This window comes from Haemaphysalis longicornis, unplaced genomic scaffold, assembly GCF_048455015.1.
Source record: "Haemaphysalis longicornis isolate Haplotype H1 unplaced genomic scaffold, Haemaphysalis longicornis Haplotype H1 scaffold_1, whole genome shotgun sequence".
Classification (NCBI taxonomy): domain Eukaryota; kingdom Metazoa; phylum Arthropoda; class Arachnida; order Ixodida; family Ixodidae; genus Haemaphysalis; species Haemaphysalis longicornis.
The window spans coordinates 476,959,519-476,984,824 of NW_027526203.1; the positions used below are offsets into that span (position 1 = coordinate 476,959,519).

The following is a 25,306-nucleotide window of genomic DNA, read 5'->3' on the forward strand; positions in this document are numbered from 1 at the left end:
CTTGCCTGAAGCTACGTTTTCTTGCGTCTGGTATTCACTGGCTGCGCGTTCAGCGTCGGGTTTTTTCTAGACGGGCGTTTTGCTTGTTTCCCACCTGCCGCTAATGCTGGTCCTCCTGAAATTCTCGCTTGCATGCATGCATCACATGGGACGCAACGCAGAGTTTGGCGCTCCTTGGAACAAGACAGCGACATGTAAGTTGGACAGGGCGGAAAATGAGTCGGCGTGGTTGTTGAAAGCAGAAAGTTGCATCATTCCTACCTTATAATTGTTTGCGGTAAAGGGAAACAAACACACAACAGTCCTGGAGCTTGGCTGCCACTGGCTGCCCTTGTCGCTCCCTTGTCGGGGAATGTTCCGCAGCCAGGCATTCCGGAGGTTTTCTTTCGACAGCAGCTCATGGTAGCACAGGTCCGGGTTTCATGAGGCATTCAATTTACAATGTGGCACACAACAATTTTTAGGCATCGCATCTAGTGTAATTCATCCACAGGCTAGTAAACTTGACAGCAGTCTTAGAAAACAAAAAAATCGAGGTCGCATGTTGACTGGCTGACAGCAGGGTAAAAGTGTCTAGAGTAGAAAGAATGCAATCTTCACACGAGGTGGTGTGGGAAGGAGCAAGGCACTTTCTTTGCCCATAATCAGCGCCCCCACCTTTTGCCGTGGCGAGTGAGTCAACTTCTCCTTTCACAGGTTGTTTGCGAGACGACGCTTCAGGTTGCACTAATGGGGGAGATGGAGCGACCATGTTACTTGTGTAAAAATTATTAGTCGAAATGTTTTCTGTCAGTGTGGCGGCACGAGTCAGGAATCAAGAGTTATTACTTGTCAGCAATGCTTGCAGTGAGAGCATGAAAACTACTATAATGGCATGCGTAGCCTCTTTTCCATCACTGGAGGGACTGCAGCCACATACATATTGCCTGTATTCACAGCATGTTGAAGAACCTGCATTTTTTCATGGAGGTGTATGCCAAATTTTTGTTCCACTGCTTTGTCATCTTCTTTTCAATTTTCTTTTTTAATTTTTGCACCATTTTCAATAAAGCTTTAGTCCTTAACAATGAGATTTCTTGATTACCCTAGTTATCTTTTTTTTTGTAGTTATGTTTTAGGATTTCTGTGAAATATTTTATTCGATTCCACCGTTAAAACCTGATCTACTGAGGTCACCGGGAACCGCAAATTATTTCGTTACATCGAGAACTTAGTACAGTCGGGACTGTCATTTTACAAGCAGTTGATTCCATCCATTGGACGCCTACAGCCAGGTGCATTCCAGCAGCTACCATGACACCATAATTGCGGCGGCACTCGCCTGCCGATAACTTGGCAGTAATCTAGGAGCCCTCAGTGAAAGTAAGAATGAGACGCTAGGGGTTCAGGGGGAAACGAAATTATGTCCTGGCAAAAAAAAAAAAGAAAAAAAGCTTGCAATTTTTGTCTGCGTGTGCTTGGTTAGCATTGGGCAGACAGACTTTCCTTAGCATTCAATGGCACCAAGTGCATCCTGGGTTCCTTCGAAAGCTCTAGCAAAGTGGTGTAAGTGATGTTTCCTAGTGCAAAAAAAAAAGAAAAAGAAAATGCAGACACAGAGAAGAATGCGGATGGGACAGATGCTACTGCTTTGCCCGGTACCAACTTGCCCAACTTTCCGCCCCAGCAAAGCACCTGAGCAAATCAATAGCATCCATCCTGGCCTGGAGAGGGCACAGGAGCTTCAGCAGTTTCTGGGTCGTCAGCATCCTCTGACGTCAACCTCTGGGAGCTCCGTAAACACGAAAGTAGATGCTTCGTTTTTTTTTTTCGACGTGCCGCAACAATCCTCGTGGCATTCTGATGAAACACATTCAAAATTGCTCTTTTCGTCAAGGTGTCTGTTTCCCGAAATACTTCGTTAAATCGCGAAGGGCGCTGAGACTACTTCGTTAGCTCAAGTTTGTGAAAGCATTGAGCCGCATAAGCAGCTGTGGGAGAATCAGAATTTGTTCGTGAGATCGGAAAATTTGTAAGAGAGGGTTTTGTTAGATCGAGTTTTAACTGTATTTGCAGTCAGTTTTTAATATTTGTATTCACAGTCCCAAATTTGATATTTGCACACCTGTAGCATTCACACTCCTACAGCATCCGGTCCTTTGACTAACTTTTCTTCTGGTCCTTCTCTTCACACCACCATACAGTGTGGGAAACATTTTCCACTAAGGAGACTGTTAATCCAGTATTATCACGGTTTTGTTTAACCTTTCATGATTTTAGCCTGCTCGGTCATGTCAGTGGTGAATTCACATAACAAAACCAATTATTGCGGCAGTTTTTTTCTTGGTACCACTGCATCATCCATGAGGTCGTAGATTCCAACGGCATATGCCAGTGGAGGCAAAATGCCAAGGGCTCACTGGGCCTCTTTCATTGAAGAGGCACTGGTAGTCCAAATTATACTTAACATGCGGAAGCATAGTTTTACATATATATATATATATATATATATATATATATATATATATATATATATAAATTTAACGTGCTTTATTTGGTTTTTACATGAAAATTACAGTTTTGATTTTTGTTTGTTTTGTTAGGCGTACTGTATTTGTTTACATTTAAATTTAAAGGGACTATGAAAACAAAATACAACTGCATTTAGATTGAAAGGACCTTGTTATGGCGACTCACTCAACTTCATTCGAGCCCTGAAAGATGTTTTTAGGTGAGGAAGGTAAAAAAGAAAATTGATAAACTTTAAAATTCTGCACTACACGTCATCAGCAGTGGCGTATTTGTGGGGGAATGCTAAAGACGTGTGTCAGCGGCACGTTACCATTCAGGTGGTACGATCAGATGGAACTAGATGCACCACTGCAATCGCGCAGTCATGCTTCTTGGGCAGTGATCTTGGGTGGTGACCACCCATTGTACAGACCCGTCCCCTGGTACATTTTGAGGTCTTGGCGAGAGAGTGGCTGGTGAGTCGCTACTGCTTCATTCGTTTTCCTTCCCACCAAATTCGTACTCCCACCAAACTTTTTGTTCCCTTTTCATTGCTTTGGCGAATACTTAAGGGCCCAGCAATCCGAAACAACGCTTCAAATACTTGAGCGCAAGGTATGTAATTATGTAGAACTGCTTTAAAATTGTCAGCTTTGGTTTTCATTTTTGAGCCCAGAGGGCGTGTACGACAGGACCACGCCCTGCCACCGGAGGCATTTGGGCCTCCCATTGCTGTGCGGGGTGGTCCCTAACCGGCCTTGCCTCCTTGCCCCCCCCCCACCAGGAGTGGTCCCCGCTGGTGAGCAGCAAGGCCCAGCTTCGCCAGCTGTCCAGCGCTGGCAGGGACGTGGAGCCCATCTTTGCCGGCTCAGCCACTGAGCTGCTGGAGCGGCAGCTGTGAGTGCATGGCGGCAGGGCAGGGCTGCAGGGCCCACTGACTGTCCTTGTGCGCAGGGGCCAGCAGCCCAACGCCAGTCCCCTGCTGCGGGAGCAGCTCGTCTTCACGGACGCTGAGGCGCAGCTGTACTACTTCAGCGTCGAAGGGAACGTCGTTCGGGACTGCACCCGCAATCCCCCCGAGGTACCCGTCGTCGGGAGGGCAGGCTCCAATCGTGAGCGCTCTGGTGCGGCCAGTCGAAGCTGGTTGTAATGAAAGGTTACTGTGGTATATTGTGGTATACCCCCATGCTTGCACCTGACAAAGTTGAATGAACTGCTGTGATGCATTCGTAATATAAGTGCTCGTTATCCACAATCCAGGAAAGGAGTAGTTACTTCAGTACAGACAAAGCTTTGTGTAGCAAGCAATTCGTTTTGGCCCGTAAAGGTTTTCTGGAAGTGCTGGCGTTGAGGCACTACAACAAAAAAACAGGACTCCCACTGAAAACATTTGGATGTCTGTTGGCTTTCCAATAGACTTCTGTTGCTGCAAAGAACACGGCTGCATGCTGCCATGTAGTTTTAAGAACATGGTTTTAACAAGTAGCGTTGTAAATCTGGGTGCTGGTGATTCACACAAGGGCCACAAGGCACAGAGGGCAATTTTTGAAGAAAAAAAAAGTAAAAAATAGTTTGGTGTTTACCAGATAAATTAAGCAATAAAGTTATACAGAAGATTTTGGTGATTTCAATGCCGTCACATTATTGTTGTCATGTAGCTTATGACCAGATTATCTGATAAATGCAAGGATGGGATATGTAAGGATTTCCTTTTAATAATTTCCTTTTAATCGGTGGTATTCACATAAAAGTGTAGCGGGTGATTTCTTCTCTTGGCAACACTGAAAACCATCATGACTGTACCCACCGTGTTTGGGCATGCTTTGCATTTCGCAGATAAAAAAACAGCCCCCGGCATCCGGCATCTGTGGCGTTACCACCCGATTCTCGGCCGTTACGTCAACAGACATGAATAATAGCAATGAAGTTTTGTGGTGATTCTTTACTTGCTCTAGAGAACTCTGCATCACCACCGGCGAATGGAACCATGGTTGCGAAAAGCGGCACGACACAGAGAATGCCTACGCTGCAGCGCAGTTGCCTGCGAGTGTGGATATAGACACAGGTGTGCCTGCACATTGCGCATGGCAGAGTCACTCAGTACGGAAGCCAAATTATGCTTCCCCAGAAATTGTGAACCTTCACGCCCACGCTGATTGAGACACGGCAGTAACGTAGCAGTGAGTGCATTGTTAGCTGGAAGACTAGCGACATCTATCAGCGAGTGGCCGAACGGCTGAAATGGAAGTGTTCGCCGAGAGCTGAGCAATCTGTGGCCGATGGCAAAACACGGCAGCTGGCAATCAGGTGACCTGTGCCGACGACTCACTCGTGTTTTGTGACAGGTAGGCTGTAGAACGGTGTACAAAACAGTAGTTGACGTCGAGGTAATGCTTTTGAGCTCGGTAAGACGGCCTCATGTGCGTCCCCATTGCTAAGGCGACACACATGGTTGCCGGCCTGCTCGCCATGCCAGTGAATACAAGCTATACCTTTTACCTCCTGGTGTACAGCTGCAGCCACCTAAGTTTTGTGCACTAGCTCACCTTGAGTGCAATTCTCGGTAATGGCTATGCAGGAGCATATGCGTGTATTGCGCACCCTTTCCCACAGTCACGGCCGTGTTTTCAGCTAGCCAAGCTGGTGCACACCATGCTGCACTGGAGCCTCGGTGGCTTCCGTGTACTATGTCAGACACTCCATCTCTATCACTCGTTCCTGTGCACATGCAGCCATGCAGCTTAATTAAGCCAGCCATCGTAGCCTGTTGGCGCATTTGTGAAAACAGACAATACCGCAAATGTGTGCACCCCAATACCGTATTTACTCGCATAATCCTCGCACTTTTTTTTCGGAAAAGTCAATGCAAAGTTAGGGGTGCGAGAATTATGCGGAAAAAAAAAAATCCGGTGCACAGTGTTGCCAATTTGCCTTATGCCAATCCCGCTAAATGTAGCGGTCGTTTTTTGTATAAGTAAGCTCAGTGTTGCCAACAGCAGCTATTTCTTTTTATTTTACTATTTACAACGTAAACAGTCTCCCGTCGATCAGCGATCATGAAATTGCCGCCTTTGCTTTCTGGAGCGCGCCCTATCTCGTCGTCGTATGTGCGTGCCCTACTCCAGTAACGCACGTTGAAGTCGGTGACGCCGAAGTGCCTGCCTGCGGCACGGTTGCCGTGTTCGATCGCGTACTCTTTCGCTTTCAATTTGAAAGCGGCAGTGTAGCTGGCGTTCCTCCCCATGGCGAAGTGGCACCAAGCACAAAACAATTAGATCAAAAAGTTCTCAAAACGGCAGCGAGCTATCCACCACTGACGCGAGTGACTCACTGACTGCTGCCGCTCAACGGCGGGACCACGACGGCGACACGACGACACGACAGCGGGCTGCGCGAACACCGTGCGCGAACACCGCGAACCGGCTCAAGGACAGTGTGAGTAGCGTGTTGGGCGCCTGTTAGGGAGTAGCCATGCAGGTTGTTAGGGCGCCTGGATGGCCTTGGATACACAGCGCTCTCCGCCGAACGGAGAGGCGGCGGGGGAGGGCGCGCGTTGGAGAGCGCGTGCACCATGCGGGTTTCGCGAGCAGGCAACTTTCGCCCCTGCAAAGTTGGGGGTGCGAGGATTATGCGAGGAACCAAAAAATTCAAGTTTTGGTGGCTCACATTAGGGGTGCGAGGATTACGCGAGTGCGAGGATTACGCGAGTAAATACGGTACTTCGAAGGACTTGCCCCAGTGGCTCAGCGACTGAGGCATCGTACTGCTACACACGAAGCCACAGGTTCCTTTTTCAGCCGCAGAGCTTGTTGTTTTTCATGGAAGTGAACTATAAAAATTCTCATCTTCATAACACTTTAGGGTTCACCAAAGGAACACTTTTGTGTTACCTATAAGATCCCATATTTTGTAGCTGTTTTGGGTGTTGTTCAGTAATAGTGTTGCACTTGTTTAGAAATAAGTAAAGCTAGCAGTTCCTTCCTACTTTTTATTTGCTGTTTTTTCGTTACATTAATAAACAGCACTGGTTCCATGCTCCAAACACTAGCATGCGATAAACACGACAACACAAGAGAAGCGGGACGAGACAAACGCTTGTCCCTTCGTGCTTCTCTTGTGTCGTGTTTATCACGCTCTAGTGTTTGGAACAACTATGCACCAGCTCGTCCGAGAACTTTTCTTACTAAACAGCATGTCGCGAGGTAAAAAGTGAGCCCCACCGGCTGGGCTCCGGCCAACCACTCCCATATGGTGCTGCCATCTGGGAGAAGGCATAGAAAGTGCCCGTTCTGGAGGGGCGATTAGTGAAGCTGGTGACCGGCTAGCCAGCCAGCAGCAGCAGCAGTACTGCTGCTGGTGCTGTCATATACCATATGATGCACTCACTTGCAGGGGCCTTTTGTCTGCACCAGGACTGCGATTGAGAGTGAAACAAAGCCTGCCACCAGACAATGGGCTTTATAATATGTATACAGTCAAACCCGAGTATAACAAACTCGGGTAGAGTGAATTATGCTTTACACCGTACACTGAAAGTTAATCTCCTATTATCACTGCTGTGCACGAGGTCGCGGGTTTGTTTCCCGGCCGCGGCGGCCGCTTTTCTGATGGAGGCAAAAAGCAAAAACGGCCGTGTGTACGAGATTTCGGCGCACGTTAAAGATCCCCAGGTGGTCAAAACTAATCCAGAGCCCTCCACTACGGCGTGCCTCATCGTCTGCGTTGCGTCAGCGTGTTAAACGCTTCAATGAAAGAATACTCTCCTATTATGCATGTAAAATGTATTTTTTATAACATTGGATATATCGAATTGGATATATTGGATATACATTTTTTACATTGAATATATTGAACTCTGAGCGCGCGCGATCAGTCACCAAACGCCCGCGAACGTGATTCTGTGTTAGCTGCTACCCTGGGCATTCGCGCTGCACACCCGCCCTTCCGTGAAAGGCAGCAGCGGGAGCAATCCACGCCTTTTGCAGTATCGCTTTGCAGCACTGCTGTTTGGCAGCTGCGTGCCACGGGATCAAGTGTGTGCGAGCAGCTGCCTACTGCAAATAGGCGTAAACTTCCTGCAGCGAATTTCTTTTAGAGTAGATTACTATTCACCGTGAGCTGCATGGCCTTTCTTTTGTTGTCGCGTTTTCAATCAACTGTTCAAATTGGTTATGACGAATTTGGTACTGAAGTTGGTTATAAGCGGGTTTGGTTATATCGAACTCGTTCGTCTAGCAAACAAATCACATTAAATCCCGCTGTTTGTTATAACCGGGTTTGACTGTGTAAGCTAAACTTTGTCGTTTTTGTGTCCCCACCTTACAGATTTTTTTTCAAAAAGGTGCCGAGAAAAGCTCTGGCAATCCTGTTTCACCAGTCGCATTGTGTGGTGACACCACAAATTCTAGTGTAAAAGAAAAATCTAGTGGGCGGTGAAAATCATCCTTGCACTTTTGACATTTCAGTCATCTTTAAACTGCTTCTGGCCCAGGCAGTATATCTGTGTTCATTGCACCATAATTCCCTGATACGGGCCAACTAGTCCTCGCATTTCAGTGTCCATTTAAAAGACGCCTCGGGTGGCATGCATTTCTTTGGCGCTGCACAGTGTCGCACCTGAACTACGTTAAACCTCAGTTTAAATTTGAAGATGTTGAAGGGAATGGGAATTGTAAGGGTCTAGTTTTTAACAGTGAAGCTGTTTAGCAAATCGTTATTTTTCATGTCCGCGGTTAAAAATACCAAGAAATTGCCGAGCATGCCCGCTAGAGAGATTGTCCAAGAATGCCGAGCATACCCGCCAAGGGTGATTGGCCAAGCTTGGCCAGAAAATAACAGATCTAGCATTCGCCGTAATCGTGGCAACATTTGCTCGGAATGAGAAAAACATGTCTGAGGGTGTGCCCCTCCAAGGTAATGTCAAATTCTTATCACTTCCAAAAAAATGAAGCTCATACTTACAGCAAGAATGATGGAGTGCAGGTCATTGCGGCAGCGAAGAAGGAGCAAATCGGCTGCAATCGTGGACTTAAACTGTCGTGATGGCTGTGAAAATTGCATTCAGCTTCGCTATCTCGAAGTCTTACCATTAATGTGAGCTTCCTTCTTTTTTTTTAGTTTTACTAAATTTAGTGCAAATTTCAATGCTGCAAACAAAAAATTTAATTGGTTTCTAAGGTTAAGGTCGCTAACAAGGAGTCGGCAAAACAAACCTACTTGTTCAACTGATCTCATTGGGTCTTCGGGTGCTTTTTTGGTGGGCTGACATACTACTTAATTTGGTGTTTTCGCAGTAGTACTGCAGTGGTGAGAAAGAATGGCTAGCATTTTAACTAGCTCCAAGTGACTAAGATCAGCAATGCTGAGTAGCAGCTGAATTCCCCTCTATACAGAAATTCTTCTCTTCAAGAACTAGGTGCTGATTCTTCTAGACCTTATTTTTCTTTTTTATAATTGAAGCAACTGACATAATAAATGCCAGCTATCGAGGATATTTATATTTGTTTTTCGAGAAGACTTGCACTTAGTGTTGATTTGTATGCCTTTTGATATGTATTTCATTTGCTGTAAGCACTGCACTGAACATGACTATGGCCACTTGCATGAAACTGATGTACGAAAATCATATATTAGTTTTGAATAGAGGCAAAAACGAAAGCACCCATGTGTCGAGATTTCAGCGCACATTGAAGATCCCCAGGTGGTCTAAATTAATTGATAGTCTTGCAGTATGGCGCACATTATAATGTTGGTGTAGCTTCTGCATATACAATGGTAAAATTAACAAAAATAAAATAAAATTTGTATTTGCTTTAGTGCTATACAAAAAATCCGACTTGAGAGCTCGGCCTGTGGAAAAGAATCGGCACCCTGTACACTTTTTTTTTTCTGCAGCAGCAACAGCAGCAGCAGCAGCAGTCTGTTTATTGAATCACTACCAGAGTCTAGAAAAGAAAGAAAAATGGAAACAGAACGGTACGAGTGAGAGGAGTGGGGAGTAAGTTTAACTGTACATTGAGGGCTTTGCTGACCACTCATATGCCTCCAAAGACTCCCAATTCTCTTCTTGAAAACCACTAGCCCAGAAACGAGCACCCCTCAGTATTGCTGAATTTCACGCAGACCCCATTCATGCCACGACGTTGTACTTGTGCACTACGGCTTTAATGCAGCCCAGGAACGGGCTTTTTTTTTTTTTTTTCCAGCCAGAAACCCTGCCGCTTAGTGCCACTGTGTATTTTGCACGCAAATATTGCTATCGAGTGCTGTCAGGGTTGTGTGCAGTGCGCTGATTAAACATTGTGCTTTCATGCCATTTGTATGTTCCTGTTTGGCCTTGAGGATTGTTACAGGGACACGATGTACCTCTTTGTATCTTCTCAGATGTGAACTTGCTGAGGACATGAAACAAGCAGATGTGTCAGGTTGTTGGTATTGCCTGCTTGTGAACTGGCATCTGGGCTCCCAGTGTCCCACTGTTGCTGCTGCTGCTTCTTGTGGTATTGGAAATGAACTGGGGGTCATGCCTTTGCAGGCTGGCATGGTTAGTGTCACCAGTATTGCCTGGAAGAGTGACCATATTGTGCTTGGGGATGCTGAAGGAACACTCACAGTCTGGGACCTTAAAGGCAAAGTTCTGAGGTGAGCCAGCTTTTTGTGGCATTGTATGTGCAACGTTTTCTCCAATCCGCATCACCCGCACCATGCGGAGGAGAGCAAACACTTTTGAGAATGGCTGTGGCCGAAAGGGTGCTTTCCTGCACAACTTCCATTTTCCAACTCCGCTCTCCTGTATTGTAAGAAAATGGCACTATTTCCTAGCACCATGTCCTTTAAATTTACTGTGTTAAACAACAGGTGTTATAAATTATGCCCCCTTTACCAAGACCCACTGGGATCTCGATTCTCTGGTGCCGCAAATTTGGTTTCTACAATGCATGGTGCGAGGAAGTGTCCTCTTGCCTTGGCAGTTATGCTACGCATCACGGGAAGAACATGTGGGATGTGATGGGAGCCTTTGTTCGTTGCGAGGAGCAGTGGTGGTGGTGGTGGTTTCAGTGAGCGAGCGCACGGTGGAAGGGCAAAAAGGCTGCATGCTGGGCAGCCCGGAAAACTGGAAAAGTCTCTTGGGATTCGGCAGCTCCAGACAAATCGGGACATTTCAAAATATGCCAATAGGCATACTAAGGTGATGCATTCTCTGCTCTGCGCCTCAGCAAGTGCCTTTGTGTGCTCTGTTGCTTCGTTGTGTGGCTGCTGCTGCTCTGCGGGTGGTGGCGTGGTTACCAGCTCTCCAAATGGCTTTTTTCCCTGAAAACTTGGCCTGTTCGAGGCGTGCTCGTTGGAGTAAGCGGGCCAGCTCCTCTTCGCTCCACAGTGTCCGCCTTGGAGCGGGCTTCTGGCCGAGTGTCTGTGCAAGCCTCATGCGGCTGCAGTTGAGTGACTGTTGTCAGTATACGAGCATCACACATGTGCCCCGTTAAAGATGAAGATGAAGAAGAGTCTTCATCACAAGTTCACCTTGTTGAGCCTTGGTGTGTGGGTGAGGCCCTGTGTGGGGCGAGTGTTTTCGTCATGTGGCAGCCACCTGTGTGCAGCCTTCATGACTGCGAGATGCGACATTTCCCCGGTGAGAGGTTAACAATTTGTTCTGGGCATTTAGCTTAGGCTAGCACTGACGGGGGCGGGGAATGTAGGGGCAAACTGTCCTTTGGGGCTGGAGTAAGCCACGGTGTTGACTACCAGGGTGTGTGAAGGAGGAAGGTGGTGTGGGCTAAGTAGTGTGACCTTGGTAAGCAAATTTGGGTCTCTAAATGGGGCCTAATTATGAAGTGATAAGTCGTTGAGTGAAGGAAAGTCGGCCGTGTGATGCTCGTCTTGCTTTTACTCGTTTGCAAACTGGGGCGTAGGGGGATGCAGCTGTGCATTTATGCTTGTACGTAGTTGTTTCAGTCTCGGTGCTGAATCTGGCCGGTGGCCTACTTTTCAAAGCACTGGCTGAGCTTTCCTCCTCTGGAGACGGAGTGTTTAACTGGCAGGGCTGTTTTGCATGGAACAACAACCGGCAGAGCACGCCCACGTGGAGTGCACCCGTGGCCGGGACATTGCTTGTAGTTGATGTTGTGACACCTGCACAGGGCTCTTCACACTCAGCGTGGCCAGGTCAAGAGGCTCAAGTTTGGTCCCGGCAAGGGAAACATGAAAATTTTGGCACTCTTTGCTGATGGAATCAACATCTGGGATGCTCAAGATGCAAGTAGACACCTTTGCTACAGAAATTAACTCAGTGGCCAGCTTTTTGTGGGCTGTTGAAAAGTAGTTTATCTACATCGCTTCAGTTAGATGCGTCACATTTCATCACTTGTAAGCCCACCTGCCCGCAGATGTCACTGCTATAATATCCCTGTCACACGGCAAATCTATGGTCATTTGAAGTGAATGACATTAGCTGCTAATGACATTTGGTTTGGCCGTGCGGGTTGACACGGCAAAACAAATGTCATTTGATAGTGACACACCTGCCGGGTTTCCCGAATTTTCCGGGAGACTCCCGAATTTGCATGGTTTTGTACGATTGTACGACCAAAACAAAAATCTCCCGGAAACGCACCCGTCTTTGGCCAAATCTTTTTCCCAGTCTGGCCACAATGCGCAGGAGGTATACCTGACAATTTTACCCGACACCCATTGGCATCGTTATCAGTAAAGTGCTTAAAAATCGTAGTCTGCCATGCGCAGATGGTGAACCTGTTCGTCCCATTGTTAGTTTACTGTTAATAGAAACGCAGCGCCGCCACCGCTTTCATTTATTCACGAGCACGGCCGTTCTGGACGGCCGTTCTGAAGATTTAGCAAGTCTCCAGTGGTGTAGCTTGTTGTTAGTTTAGACGAAACAACAAAACAGTTCAGTTCCTGCTGTTCTGTATTGCGCTTGGCAGTACTATTTCCAGGACTTTCTGAAAAGGGAGGCGTCAGCCACTTCGAACATTTACGTGGTGTAGCTTGTTGGTAGTTTGGATGATGAACCAGTTTATTTCCTGCTATGTTGTAAGTAAATAAAGAAAATGTGTGTAAAGTTACCTATTCTGTTGTTGCTACAACCCCCCCCCCCCCCCCCCCCCTCCGGTCAGACCTCCCTAATGCCATCTCGGCAAACCTGGCAGGTATGTAGTGATAGTAGTCACGATTAGCACGCTCGCAAAATTGCAAAATTATGGCTCAGGTGTGTTTAGATTGTTTTCGTACATAATAGCTTCGTACATAATAAAACAGATAATTTTTTTTTTTTAATTAAAGAGAAGGAAATCACCGTTTTAGCTGACATAAGTAGACATCACAAGCCGAGACAAGTCTGCAAATAATCCGTATCAGGGTAGCGCGAGCATTGGGGACGAGATATTTTCTTTGTAAGTACTTGTTTGTCTTTCTTTATTTGAAAAACAATATGAAGGGGAAAATATTGACAGTTTTTAAAAACAGTATGCCTTGGTTTATTACTGAACTTTGTCTAGTGATGTGCCACTGCTGTCGAGGCTACTCATTTGGCTGCTGTGTCTAGTGATGTGCCACTGCTGTCGAGGCTACTCATTTGGCTGCTGTGTCTAGTGATGTGCCACTGCTGTCGAGGCTACTCATTTGGCTGCTGAATGAGCTCCTGAACCTCAGTTAGCCACTAAATGTAATTCAGTATTCTCGTGTAGTGCCGAACTAATGACATTTAGAGCAAGTGACATTTGCTCTAAATGTCATTAGATTTGATTGATTGTAGGGTTTAACATGCCGACGCAACGCAGGCGATGAGGCGCGCCGTAGTGGAGGGCTCCGGATTAACTTCGACCACCTGGGGATCTTTAACGTGCGCCGAAATCTCGTACACACGGGCGTTTTTGCTTTTCGCCTCCATGAGAAAAGCGGCCGCCGCGGCCGGGAATAGAACCCGCGACCTTGTGCTCAGCAGCGCAACGCCTTATCCACTGAGCCACCGCGGCAGGTTGTCATTAGATTTGCCGTGGGGCACGGGTATAACAAAGCCATCCAAATGGGCATGTACTTAGTGATGCCGTTATGGTTCCGCTCAGTGGGGAATTTACACCCAGTGTGCACAAGCAGTGCCACCAGTGCACAGGCTAAAGCGGTGCAGGTACGTGAAAGAGTGGCGGTGAACAGAGGAAGGAGCAGCTTCCAGGAGCACAAAAAGAAGGCGGAGTGTGCCGCCTCGTGCCTAGGCGAATATTCTGGTGGCCTCGGCCGCTGCCTGGACCTCCGATTCCCACATTCTCAGCAGCAAGTCCGACTGCACTTTGTTGGATGGCTTGCCCTGTAAATATGTGTGCCTCAAGCAACACAGTGAATGCAGGGTTATCCTTCCACATAAGTTTATTTCTCTACTGCTTCTGGCATGGCGATATTTAAATTGCAAAAAGATTTGTTTTGTTGTGTTGAGAAAAAAAAATGCACAGGAGGTTCAGTGGGCATGAAGTTATATATAAATCTTGTTTTTCATTACTGTATTTACTCGATTCTAAGTATCCCCTTGCTTCCACGATTGCGATTCCCAAAGTGAGGGGGGTGCTTAGATTCGAAAAACCTCAATCAGTTTCCCGCTACTCTTTTTCGCAGTTGTATCTTGGCGGGATGGGTGCAAAGAATGTTTTATTTTGCAAACACTCAAACGAAAAGTAGGTACAAACATTGAACGCACTGCTTACGTCTGATACTCGGTCACCCTCACTACCTTTCGAGTCGGTTGTGCCGCTTGGGCTGCCGCTCTCAGTATCCCCAAGCAGGCCGTCTTCTGTTCCATTGAAGTGCGTTGTATTTGAAAACTTCGTAAATTGCTCGGCCACAGTGTCAACCCGGGCCCGCTTCCACACGTCTGAAATCCGCCTTGCGAAGGTTGCTTATAAAAGGGGGTGCATAGATTCGCATGCAAACTTTCTTCCCAACTTTATTCCCGAAAATAAGGGAGGGTGCTTAGGATTGGGGGGTGCTTAGAATCGCAAAAAATATGGTATATCAAAGTTTTTGTTATACAGTCGAATCCCGCTACAACGAAATTGATAGGACGTGCAAAAAATTTCGTTGAAGCGGAAATTCGTTAATGCCAAATCTGCCCTGACGCACTGCGCAAGGGCAAGAAAATTAGCGCCGTATATTATCTGCATCAATGACCACATAATGCAATGTTTACAAAGTGGAGGGACGCGCTATTATGTCGTGTTTATTTAGATAACAAACGCACCGATGGTTATCTGTTTTTTACCTGCACATAAAGAGCGCGTTACGGGGTGGACGGGGGTGGGGTCAGACAATGCAGTTGCACAACACATTGCTGTACCACTGGACTGCCTCTGTAGCATCCACTGTGGGTCCCTAGTAATTCACGTCGACAGCACCACATCCTCCCCTAGTGGCTTGTGGCGTCCGAAAAACGTTGCATTAATCATCATGGCAACGAGTGGAAAGGGGAGTAGGTGGTTGCGTGGTATGGCTCGTACTCGTGACTTTTTTTTCCTTGTTCGGTTGTTCGGCGCAGCATAGCAGTGCCAGCCTCGCAGATGTCACTTCCAAGTTTCATGCCATGCGCAGCAGAAGACATAAGGGATCGAAGGCTGCAATGGCTGGCACATTGGAATCGCTTCTTGCGAGGGCTTGTGTTTGCTTAAAGGAGTACTGACACCAAATTTTGACGCCTAAAAAATGATATAATTGGCTTCAGTAGTTTGTACAGATGCCTCACAGAAATTTTTGCAGTGATCCGAGGCCGGAATCACATCTAAAATCGATTTTGATTGTCCCGGCCGCGAGCTTCCACAAATCGGCAGCAATAGCGAAATCGCTTTCGGCGTGACGAAACATCGGCCTGCATGTCTGGCCGGTTCAGGGTGACGTCATATAGTCGTTTTCGGAACCGAAAACGATATCCTGCGCTGCGCGCTGCTGTTGTCGGTAGTGTTCGTTTGGGCAGGAGACGTACGGGTGTAGCTGTGTGAGCAATGCTTGTAAACTTTGCGCACTTTGCGTGTTCGACGTCTTTGCTCTTCAGTTCATGTCTGGCGCATGGTGTTCCCTTGCACTGGTGCTGAAAACTGCGCGGTGCGCGATGTCGACGCACACCGCGGCGACGCGGCAGTGCGCGTCGCCGAGCTCGACCAAGTTGTGCTATGGCAAGCTCGCGGAATGCGAAGTACTGCTCATGGAAGCCTGTCCGAGCAAATCGACGACGACACCAAGATGCATTATTTTCCACGTGACGACATGCAGCGCTAAACATGGACTGAGTTCATGCACGGCGGCGGCCGCAAGAACTGTCGCCCAAGCCAGCGGGCTCGGCGTTGCTCGCGTCAGCTTGGGTGTTGGGAACTTCAGGCTTAGTATCGTGGCGAATATTTGATCGCCGGTATCTGTACAACTGCGAATGGCCATCCCTTACACAACTTTTCACCACACTATCATCCCCTTTTTCGCATACTGAGCTTTATTTTGGCGATAATTTCCGTTTCAGCGATCGGTGACCAAGACATCTGCCGTGGCCTGTTTTGATTCTAGTGCGCAGGTGGCGCCATCTTTCGGCCGCTCGCCGCACCGCGGTGCCGGCAGTGCTGGGTCGGAGCGCCGAATTTCCGCTGCCAGTCAGTGTAGGCTTACCATCACGGCAAATATCTGAACGCGGCTTTTAAATTCAGCGCTGATAACAACCCCTAGCACAATTTTTCAACACATTAACATCTACTTTCTCGCATGTGGAACTTCTTTTTCGCGATCAGATTGATTAGAAGAGTGGCGACAAGCTGTTGCTGTCACGGTCTGCGCCGGTTCGAGCCCCAGTGATATTAAAAAACGGACGACGGCGAAGACATCGCCGGCCTAATCGCCTGGCCATATAAAGTTGTTCTGTCTGTCGGGTGGCAGCGACTCATCCGAGTCTGACGATTCAGACGTCATGTCGACTGTGCGGGCGAGTGTGGACCATGTGCAATCGTAGCAGACGATGCGGTGAACGTCCCTGACGTCACGGGTGAGACCGTGACGTAAGGCTGGCCCGCTTGCAGGCTGGCCTTCGAACGGCCATTTTCCCGCGCGGCGACCAAATTTGAAACTGGTTGCAATAAACGTGCTATAATTAATTCTGTGTTGGCGACTGACGGCTTTCAGTTCGATTTTCGTAATTACTGGGCTAATAGGTATTCTTTACAGCATAAAAACTGAAAGCGAGAAATTTCGTGTCAGTACTCCTTTAATTTTTTTAAGTTATAAAAGGAATGAAAGATGCAGGTTAAGATGCTTATACGTGTGTCAAAGTGTTTGTGTATTGTTTATATGTTCTTATATTACCCAGAGCAATGCAAGAATGGTACTTCTGTTTATTTTCATTCAAGGTTCATTACTACATCGATTGGGTGGTATATACGGTATAACTTTTAGCATCATGGCTTTCCTTATGTTGCTAGTCTAACAGGTGTTTGGATTTGGGCTAATTTCTTCATCATTATATGACGAAAACAGCATTTCAACCAGGATAGGGAAAGAAGTCCATAGACAAGAGCGCTCATGTCTGTGCACTTCTTTCCCTATCCTTGTTTAAGTGCTGTTTTTGGCGTCTAACAGCCGTAATGCCACACTGCATCCTAACAAACAATATTGGAGGAAGAGGTCACCAGTGGTAGTTTACTTCCATCGCGGTCCCTTCTTGCCCATGACTTGGCTCCCCGACGCTTGCTGTTCGTCCGCTAAAAACGAGGCAGGGAACCAGAAAAACAATATAAGCCTAAGCGTATTCATTAGGCAGAAGTCACGGTGAGACCCATGCAGCCACAATTCACTGTATGACCAAGAGAAGTCTTGAAAACTGTTGCTTACCTGCCGTCTTTGGGAGGCAGAAAACTCCGATGTGTTCCTTGTCCTCTTTGGCTGTGTTCCTTGTCCTCTTTGGCATCCCCTTAGCAGTGCAATACTAAGGCTGAACCTTTCGCTGTTGCCTCGCCTTGAAAAGAGCGCTAGACTCAAAATTATCCATTACAACACCTAAACTTACCGAACGCCAGTCCTTGCCTCAGTAAACTCTGGAGCTGCCACCTGCCCAAATGCACGCCCTGCCAGAGTCACGTAGATTAGGACGTACAGCAAGTCAAGTGCCAGACGCCAAGTCATGGTGCAGCCAACTGGCCTGCCGAGCGGGGAAAAAAATCGGTGCCAGTGGGCTGTTGCACATGCGTCAGGAAGCGCGGAAGCACGAGGGAAAGGGAAATGAATGCCAGCCACATTGTTATCAGCAGCAAACTGTGGCATCCATCTGAGTTTTTTTTCTTATGGCTGGGGGTGTGGGTGCACAGCGGTCGTTTTCGGTGAAACTAAGCACCCTGAATGTATAAAAAGTTGCACATTGCATTGCAAGTTATGCTTATTTTGTCATAAAATAAACGTCCAAACCCAGCCCTACTGAGCGAAAATTTCGTTGAAGTGAAAGCAATTCAGACAAACGGTTCGTTGCGGCGAGGACTTCGTTGCATTGACTTCTATGGCTAGCTGACGGGAAATTGGAAATATTCCGTTGAAGTGGAAATTTCGTTAAAGCGGTGTTCGTTGTAGCGGGGTTTGACTGTATTCAAGTTCTCTATCAACCTTAACCATGATGGGAGAGTTAACATTTCTGTGTATGTGTTGTTCAAACCTAAGCACCTGAACATGATGAGTGTGAAAGAAAGGGGTGGCTTATAAGTGAGAAAATATGGCTAACAAGTAATTAAAATGGCTTTTTTGTTTACAAATAAGTTTTTACAATTGTGCTTTATTGGTATTATACTTTTTTTTGAAAGGCATAGAAGGGCACAGACAAACCAAATGCTTTGGTTGTAACCCTGGCAGTTTACCGGGTTTCTGCAGAACCCTAATGTTTGTATCCCATATTGTGGGCATAGAGTTTTCTGCAGCAAGAGCAAATTCCCATATGAAGCTTCATGCGAGTCTTCAAGGAGAAGATCATGACCAGCTCTAGCTGCTGGCATGCTGTTTGAGTGAGGTGGGGAAGAATATTTTTTTGGTATTCCAGAACACATGGTGCTCAGGAACAGTGCCTTTGTTCCCATGCCACTGCTTAAATTTACGGTTAGCTGTTACATTTGGGAAGGCGTCCCCAAACTGGGCTCTGTCGCCTCCATCATGTGGTAGTGTGGTGGTCAAGCGGCCAGCAAAAGCTGCTGCCTTGTGATGACGACGAGAAGCCGAAGGCATCACTTGACCGGTTTACTGCGTGGCGAGAGGTGAACTGCGATGATACAGAAACAATATCCTTACGGGAGAGGTTATTGGAGGGCTCGAGCAGAGTAGTGCCCCTAACAGAAGCCTGGTGTGGTCTGCCAACGGCCACGAAAAGCACTGGATTTATAAACACAAGCAGTAACAGCTCTGCCACTTTCCTAGTGCTTTTGCATGCGGCATGAAAAGAGCACAGACACACAAACGCTCTTTCCAGAGTTAGTGAGGGCCGGCAGTAGTGGCGTACATTGAGCCTGAGAGAGGGGGAGAGGAGATCTCGGCGAGCAACATCTGCTTCACTGGTGCATGTCTCTGCATGAACAGTTTGTTTTTATATTTTGTAGCTGCAACGGCTTGAGTCACCGGCAGCGGCCCCCGCGAGGCAGGCACACATGGTGACGTATGAGAGGAAGGCAGGCTCTGCCGCAAAGCACAGAAGCACTACATAAAACTTGCAGCACGCGCAAACAGGGTAGCTGCACGGTGAACATTTGAAAGTGAGGCGAGTTCAGGGGGTAGCTTGGTCGCGGGCGCTGAACGTGTTTGCCCTGAGATCTAGTGGGAGAAAGTATCCACAAACGAGGGACATACTGGGGCTCTTCGATTTATTGTCTGGGACTCACCGCGAACTCCCCAAGAAGCAGTGCGGCATTCCTTTTTCTCGTATACTCCTATGGTGTACAGAAGTATCTGCGGTGAGTGTCAGTGGAAGAGCCCCACTGTTGCCAAATGGGGCTACCGTAGAGGGCGAGGGATTGCTTGTTGCGCGTGGCTGGGCGCAGGTGCAGCTGTACGTCCAGGTGCGCAGTCCTCAGGACCTTCCCACCGTCACTGACGTGGACTGGGCCAAGTCTGACAAGTTGGTGCTGGCTACATCCGACGGCTGTGTTCGGGTCGTGGACATGGAAATGAAAAGCTGTTCGTCGCCTGTGGCCAGCCACCTGCAGGCAGACCGTAAGCTTCACCTCCCTTATCACTGCTTAAAAGGACCCTAAATAAGCTTCCAAAGGTCTCCATTTCAATCACGCAGTCACTAGAGTACCCTCCACGACAACGTGTACCAAATATTACACCTCTGCATTATGCAGGGGCTCCACAGACATGCATAAAAGATCTTCCTTTCTTTCCTTGTTTACCTACCGATCCTCATCACCATTCTGCCGCACTCTGACAAAAATCTTGGCTCTGATGCAGCTTCTATGGCACACGAAGCACTGAACAGTACAGCGCCTCTATTGCTTCAACCAATCAGTGTTCCTGGCTCTGGGGGAAACGCGGGTGCACGTTTCAGTGGTTCCAGTGAGCGAAACTCCGGCAACGACTGCACGGCGTATCTTAGTAGGGACGAATGTAATCGTCGCATTCTGTCACACGAGCTTAGCTGAGTTTTTAGATATAGCGTATCGTTTACAAGGTGTGAATAACGCTGAAAAACACGGAGACTCTCTGCAGGCGGAAACGCCGCTACACGCGCGACCGGGGTAAGCATCTACCTGCACAGTCGACCAGGAGCCTACTGTGCAGTGTATGCGTGATACGGCATACACCGCAACAGCTGAAACTTGTGGCCGCCCGCCAGAGTGGGACTATTGCTGAAGATATTTTATAAATGTGTGAAAGGGGGTGATAGTGCAGTGAAAGATTGCGTTGGGGATCGGCGGCGGCGCGGCTTCATAAAGCGGTCACTGAATAACTGCAGCAATGCGCAGCCTTTTCTGCCTCAAAGGGACCTGTGCGCCGCAACAGCGCCGCATGAAACGCTAGCGGGCCGCTAGTCACCGGAGGAAATCCTAAGTTACTGTTGTGAGCGAGCATGTTGTGTTAGAAACCCCCCTATCTGGCCTTCAAATGCTCGCTTCTCCTATTCTAAAACTGACGTGCCGATGCGAGCACGGCCAACGCAAGGAGCATGGCTGCACGGCAGTTCGAACGGGACGATTGCCGACCGGCCTCGTTCGGCAGTAGTAGGCGGTGGAGCATGTGCGTGCTGTTTAAAAAAAAAAAAAAGTGGCGTATTGTAGAGCGGAGCTGGTCGTGTTTCTCTAGGTAGTCTTGCACCTGTTCGGTAATGTCATAGCTTCCACAGTGCTTTGGAGGCGCGATGAAAGTGTGAAAGCTGGCCCTTTTTAATGAACGATAACTCGGCTAATACTCAGCGCTTTTAAACCTTCTTTGCGGCAGGGCGTCCTTTGGATAGAAGTCCAGCGATTGCGCACATAAAATCGCAACCTTTGGAACCCTGTTTAGGGCCCCTTTAAGGCACTGTCACACTAGCCCGCCTGTCGGCCAAAAACCAAAGTATGGCAAGCACTATTACCGCAGTGTTTGCCGTACTTTGGTTTTAAGCTTTACGCTAAAAGATTTGGCCGATATTGATTCCTTGTTGCCTATATTACCTTCTGTAACTCTTCTGCACTTTACTGCCCTTTTATTTTCTACAAGCTTGCCTGTCACACACGCATATGCAGTTTGCAGCTATGGAGAAGAAAAGTCGCTGAAGCCTATGGCCGAAGCGTTGTAAGCCGAAATTGTGGTCGCATTGGCGCTAGTGTTGAATTGTATGGGTTTCATGGACCTTACTAAGTTTATTACACTCCAGAAAGTAACAATATAGAGCCGCATTCATTATGGTACGAATGTTGTTTAGGCGGTGTTCTCGCTTCTCGATCGACTCCCAACGATGCATCGGCCAACCGGTTTTGTTGGCGTCTTCAGTCGGCAAGCCAGTCACACTATGCAGACTTTCGATCAGCTAACATGTTTGTATCGCCATCCGTGTAGTGTGGCAGCATGATCTGCCATCTTGGAGGTCGGCCAACGAGCATCGGCATCGTGTCGCCGGCGTGTCAGCCTAGTGGGACGCACACCTTTACACACAACTTCTGTTGACCACTGGGCGGATCACAGTTTTCGGGCCAAGGAGCACCTCCTAACTGTTTTCTGAGAAATTTGGAAAGAATGTCCTGGTCATGGCTGCTAGTCATATGTCACTACCACTGGCCTAGACTGGTGCCCAACTCTGAACGCAGCTGCATATCCTTTACCGTTCGTACAGCCTCGGCTCTGTTACAGGAGTTGGCAACTGCTTGAATTCCTTGCTGAGATGGCCTCGTGAAGAGTGCATTTACTTGTGGCTTGATAGATGGGGGGAAAGAGGGGGGGGGGGGGGGGGGGGGGCACTTTTGTGTGCACTTATTCTTGACTCCTTTCTCGGCTTCTCACTTGGCCCCGAGGAGGAAGAGGACGTGTGCTGTGGCTTGTGGGGGCTAACGTACAGGATAGCAGAGGACCCCAGAGGATCCCCTGCCAGGAGCAGAGGGCCATTATTACGCTACGCCTGAGAGGGTGTGTAAATCAGGCCATACCTTGCATTGTTCCAGACTCCGAGTTTTTTTTTCCCAAAGCTGACAGGAAGGTTCATGAAACCGGTGCATTTACATTTTCTTTTCATGACCAATTTTTCATCACTATTAATCATATAGCTTGTCCATATGTGTAGTTACACACCAATACACTGAAGCACTTGTAGTTGAGGTGTTTGCACGAGGCCATAGTTGCACCATATAAATACCGTATTTGCTTGCGCGTAATAAACCCACTTTTTTTCCAGAAAATTCGGCATGAATTTGGGGGGAGGGTTCACTAGGTGGGAAAAAATTGCAACAGATTTTTTAAAAGTTGAAATTCCACACAATAAAGTTGCTAAGAGAAGCACAGCAGAGCCTTACCATTTCCATAAGAACACCTGGGTGATTATGTAATGGAATTTCTTTTTTATTCTGAACATGCCAGTGGCCCCCTACTCGCCATAGAGCTGTCCTCCTCACTGAAGTCGCTTGCGGCTTCACATTCGTAGTCGGCCCGTCTTCCGTGCCGTCAAGGCACTCCAAAACTTCTTTTCTCACACCCGAAACTTCCCTTTTTTGGGCCTAAGAAACACACAACGATCCTTGTTCACTGACTGAAAACCTTGTTTTTGCCCGTAGCGTGCATGCAGTGGGTCAACACTGAAATGCCGCCCAGCCGCGCGGTTTCCATGTGCATCAACGCATGCTCCACCACCTTCAGTTTAAAACCGTTTGTGCAGCTCATGTACTGGCCCATCGTACAGCGTGCACCAGGAGCACAAAAAAAGGTCGGAACACAGCTGAACAACGCCACGGATCGTCATGGCGAAGTCGCAGAACAGCAAGAGCAGGGGAATGCGAGTACGTTTAGTGCTTTGTTCACATGCCGCCAAAACCAGCCGGAATGGCAAAAAGCAGGGAAGGAGTGTGGAGTGCGTTTTGCACTTTGTTCGCATGCCACAATGTTTTTATGGTGCAAGGTTTTTGTGTTCAGCAGCTGGCGCACCACAAGCGCGCAATTTTTAAACTGTGAGCCACAGCATTCCCACTCACGTCTCCGGCTAGTGTTGAGATTTCTTTTTGTTGGAATGTGTTTTTAGCATTTCTGCGTGTACTGTGGCGTGATATCAAGTTACTGCGATCGTGTACAGCATCAGCAACCATGCTGAGATAAAAACATATCTTCGTTGCATTTTTTATTCACATTGACAAAAAAGTAAATTTTCAAGAATAAAAGTGGGGGTAGGGTTCATTAAGCGAGTGGGTTCATTATGCGAGTAAATACGGTAGTACCATCAATTGAGCTAAAAGTAGCAGGATAGCTTCTGTAGGTTTCTCTTATGCCATAGGAAAACTCTGCAAGCCCTTTTAAATGAGCCCGTTATTTTTCTACAGGTTAGTTACTGAAGCAGCATGCTTGAGAAATCGTGAAGGGGCCTCCTGAGCCCCCATGCTTTGTTTTTACACATGGTTGAGTCTTGGCGGTCGGGGGCGCCGCCATCTTGGCCAGTGGCATGGTCACGTGCGTGCTAGCTACCTTGCTGGCCATGTAGGCCATACCGTGCTCGCGATACTACATGAAACGTGAACAGGAACACCAGCGGACGAACCTTCATTAGTGTCCCACTGGCACCCTCTTTCTCAGACAAGTCCTCCTTTCCACTGAGCCATGTTCGTGCTCAGAAATGCTGCCAGTGTGGGTCTGCCTGCTGGGACTTGGCTCAGTGATGCCATCTGAGTTGGTTGTAGGAGATCCATTGTCCCTGCAGCCACGGTGACACATGTCCTAGTCTGAGACCCTACAGCTTCTGTCCCGGCCATGAGTGATGCTCTGGTATATTTAACCTGTTTTGACTTCTGCCTACTGTGCGCGAGTACTCGAACCCTTGCGTGAGTCTTCAAATTTCGCTGCGGCTGGTTGTACGGCTTGGTAGTTCTTGCGCTTGTGTGGCAAATCAGGGTCCCCTTTTGTCCCTTGCGCTTGCCCGCAGTTGTAAATTTCAGTTTTTGTATTGCAAGTAGCTAAGTATTCACCTTAATTACACAACTATTCAAACAAAATCATTGTGCACTTTGAAACGAAAAGCACCCCTAGCAGTTGGTGATTGAACTGCTAGATCCAGCTGTGAAGCTCTTGCAGACTCTGTAGGAGAGAAAGTAGGGTAGAAACAAGAGTTACAGTGAGCTGGAAGCGGCGGAGGCTTGGGACATGTGTTTGTGCCATACCCTCGGTCCCCCTCGCAGCACCGCCCGCTGCTTGCGCCCCTGTGCAGGCGTGCCATTTGTGCCTCAGCTGCTGCCGCCCAAGGCTGCCCTGCAGCTGAAATCTTTGCTCCAGCACCCCAACCTGGCCCTGCCTTGCTCGCCGCTGTCGGAAGTGGCCAGCCTCCACGAGCGCCTGCGACTGGCCAGCCACCAGTGCGACATCGGGGGGACCAGTGTCATCCAGCGGAGCCTAGCTGTGGCCAGGTGAACTCTCACCGACCCATGCATCTCATTAGTGGGTGGCTGTAATTAACCAAGAGGCCACAGATGGAGCTTCCCACGTCACGTTCTTTAGAAATTGAGTCATGTTTGAAAACTTCACTGTGCAAAGTGAACACGTATGGGGACGAGGAGGAGTAAGCTCTATATTTGCAGTATGCAATTTAGGGGCGGGTGGTGACTTCGGCAGCACGTCCCAACAGGGCTTCCTGGACCATGGGGGGGAGAGCCGCTCAACGCTGCCTTCCAATGATCAGTGGAGGGGATTAGGGGTAAGGGGTTTCTGGGAAAGACACAGATGAGAGCAGCCTTTTAAGTAAACCTTAATTAAAAAGCCAGCTCAATGGGGCTTCTCGTCGAGGGCAGGCTACGCAGTCTGACCACGCTTGCGGAAAAAAGGTAGAGGGTCGCTGTAGGGTCGCCACACTTGATAGATGCAAATGTGTGTTGTATTTAACGAGTGGCTAACAAAATTAAATCAACTACCTGTATAAATCCAAACTGCTTACGACCTTTACAGCCAGCTGCCAATGGTACCAGTAATACTTGCGGAGTTATGGTCTTTACAAAAATGCAGTGAAGACAACCCACTAAGCATGGGCATATAAGGGGATTAGTTTGTTCGACTCTAATGGGAAGTGAATAGAGTTATAGCAGTAGAATCATTTATGAACAGTCCTAACATCACTCTTTTTGCACACTTCGTAGTACTTTAGACAAGTATGTGGAAG

General features: G+C 47.9%; 1 protein-coding gene across 2 annotated transcripts in view; it reads left to right on the forward strand.

The window, feature by feature from the left end:
* LOC144156297 (WD repeat-containing protein 11-like) overlaps window positions 1-25,306 on the forward strand; it is a 76,353-nt gene that overhangs the window by 37,334 nt on the left and 13,713 nt on the right. For both annotated transcript variants that reach the window (XM_077688249.1, XM_077688250.1), the window contains exons 14-19: window positions 3,275-3,387; window positions 3,445-3,571; window positions 10,025-10,131; window positions 11,628-11,742; window positions 19,527-19,698; window positions 24,365-24,560. In XM_077688249.1, coding sequence (XP_077544375.1) covers window positions 3,275-3,387; window positions 3,445-3,571; window positions 10,025-10,131; window positions 11,628-11,742; window positions 19,527-19,698; window positions 24,365-24,560 — 830 coding nt within the window. The remainder of the gene's footprint in view (window positions 1-3,274; window positions 3,388-3,444; window positions 3,572-10,024; window positions 10,132-11,627; window positions 11,743-19,526; window positions 19,699-24,364; window positions 24,561-25,306) is intronic.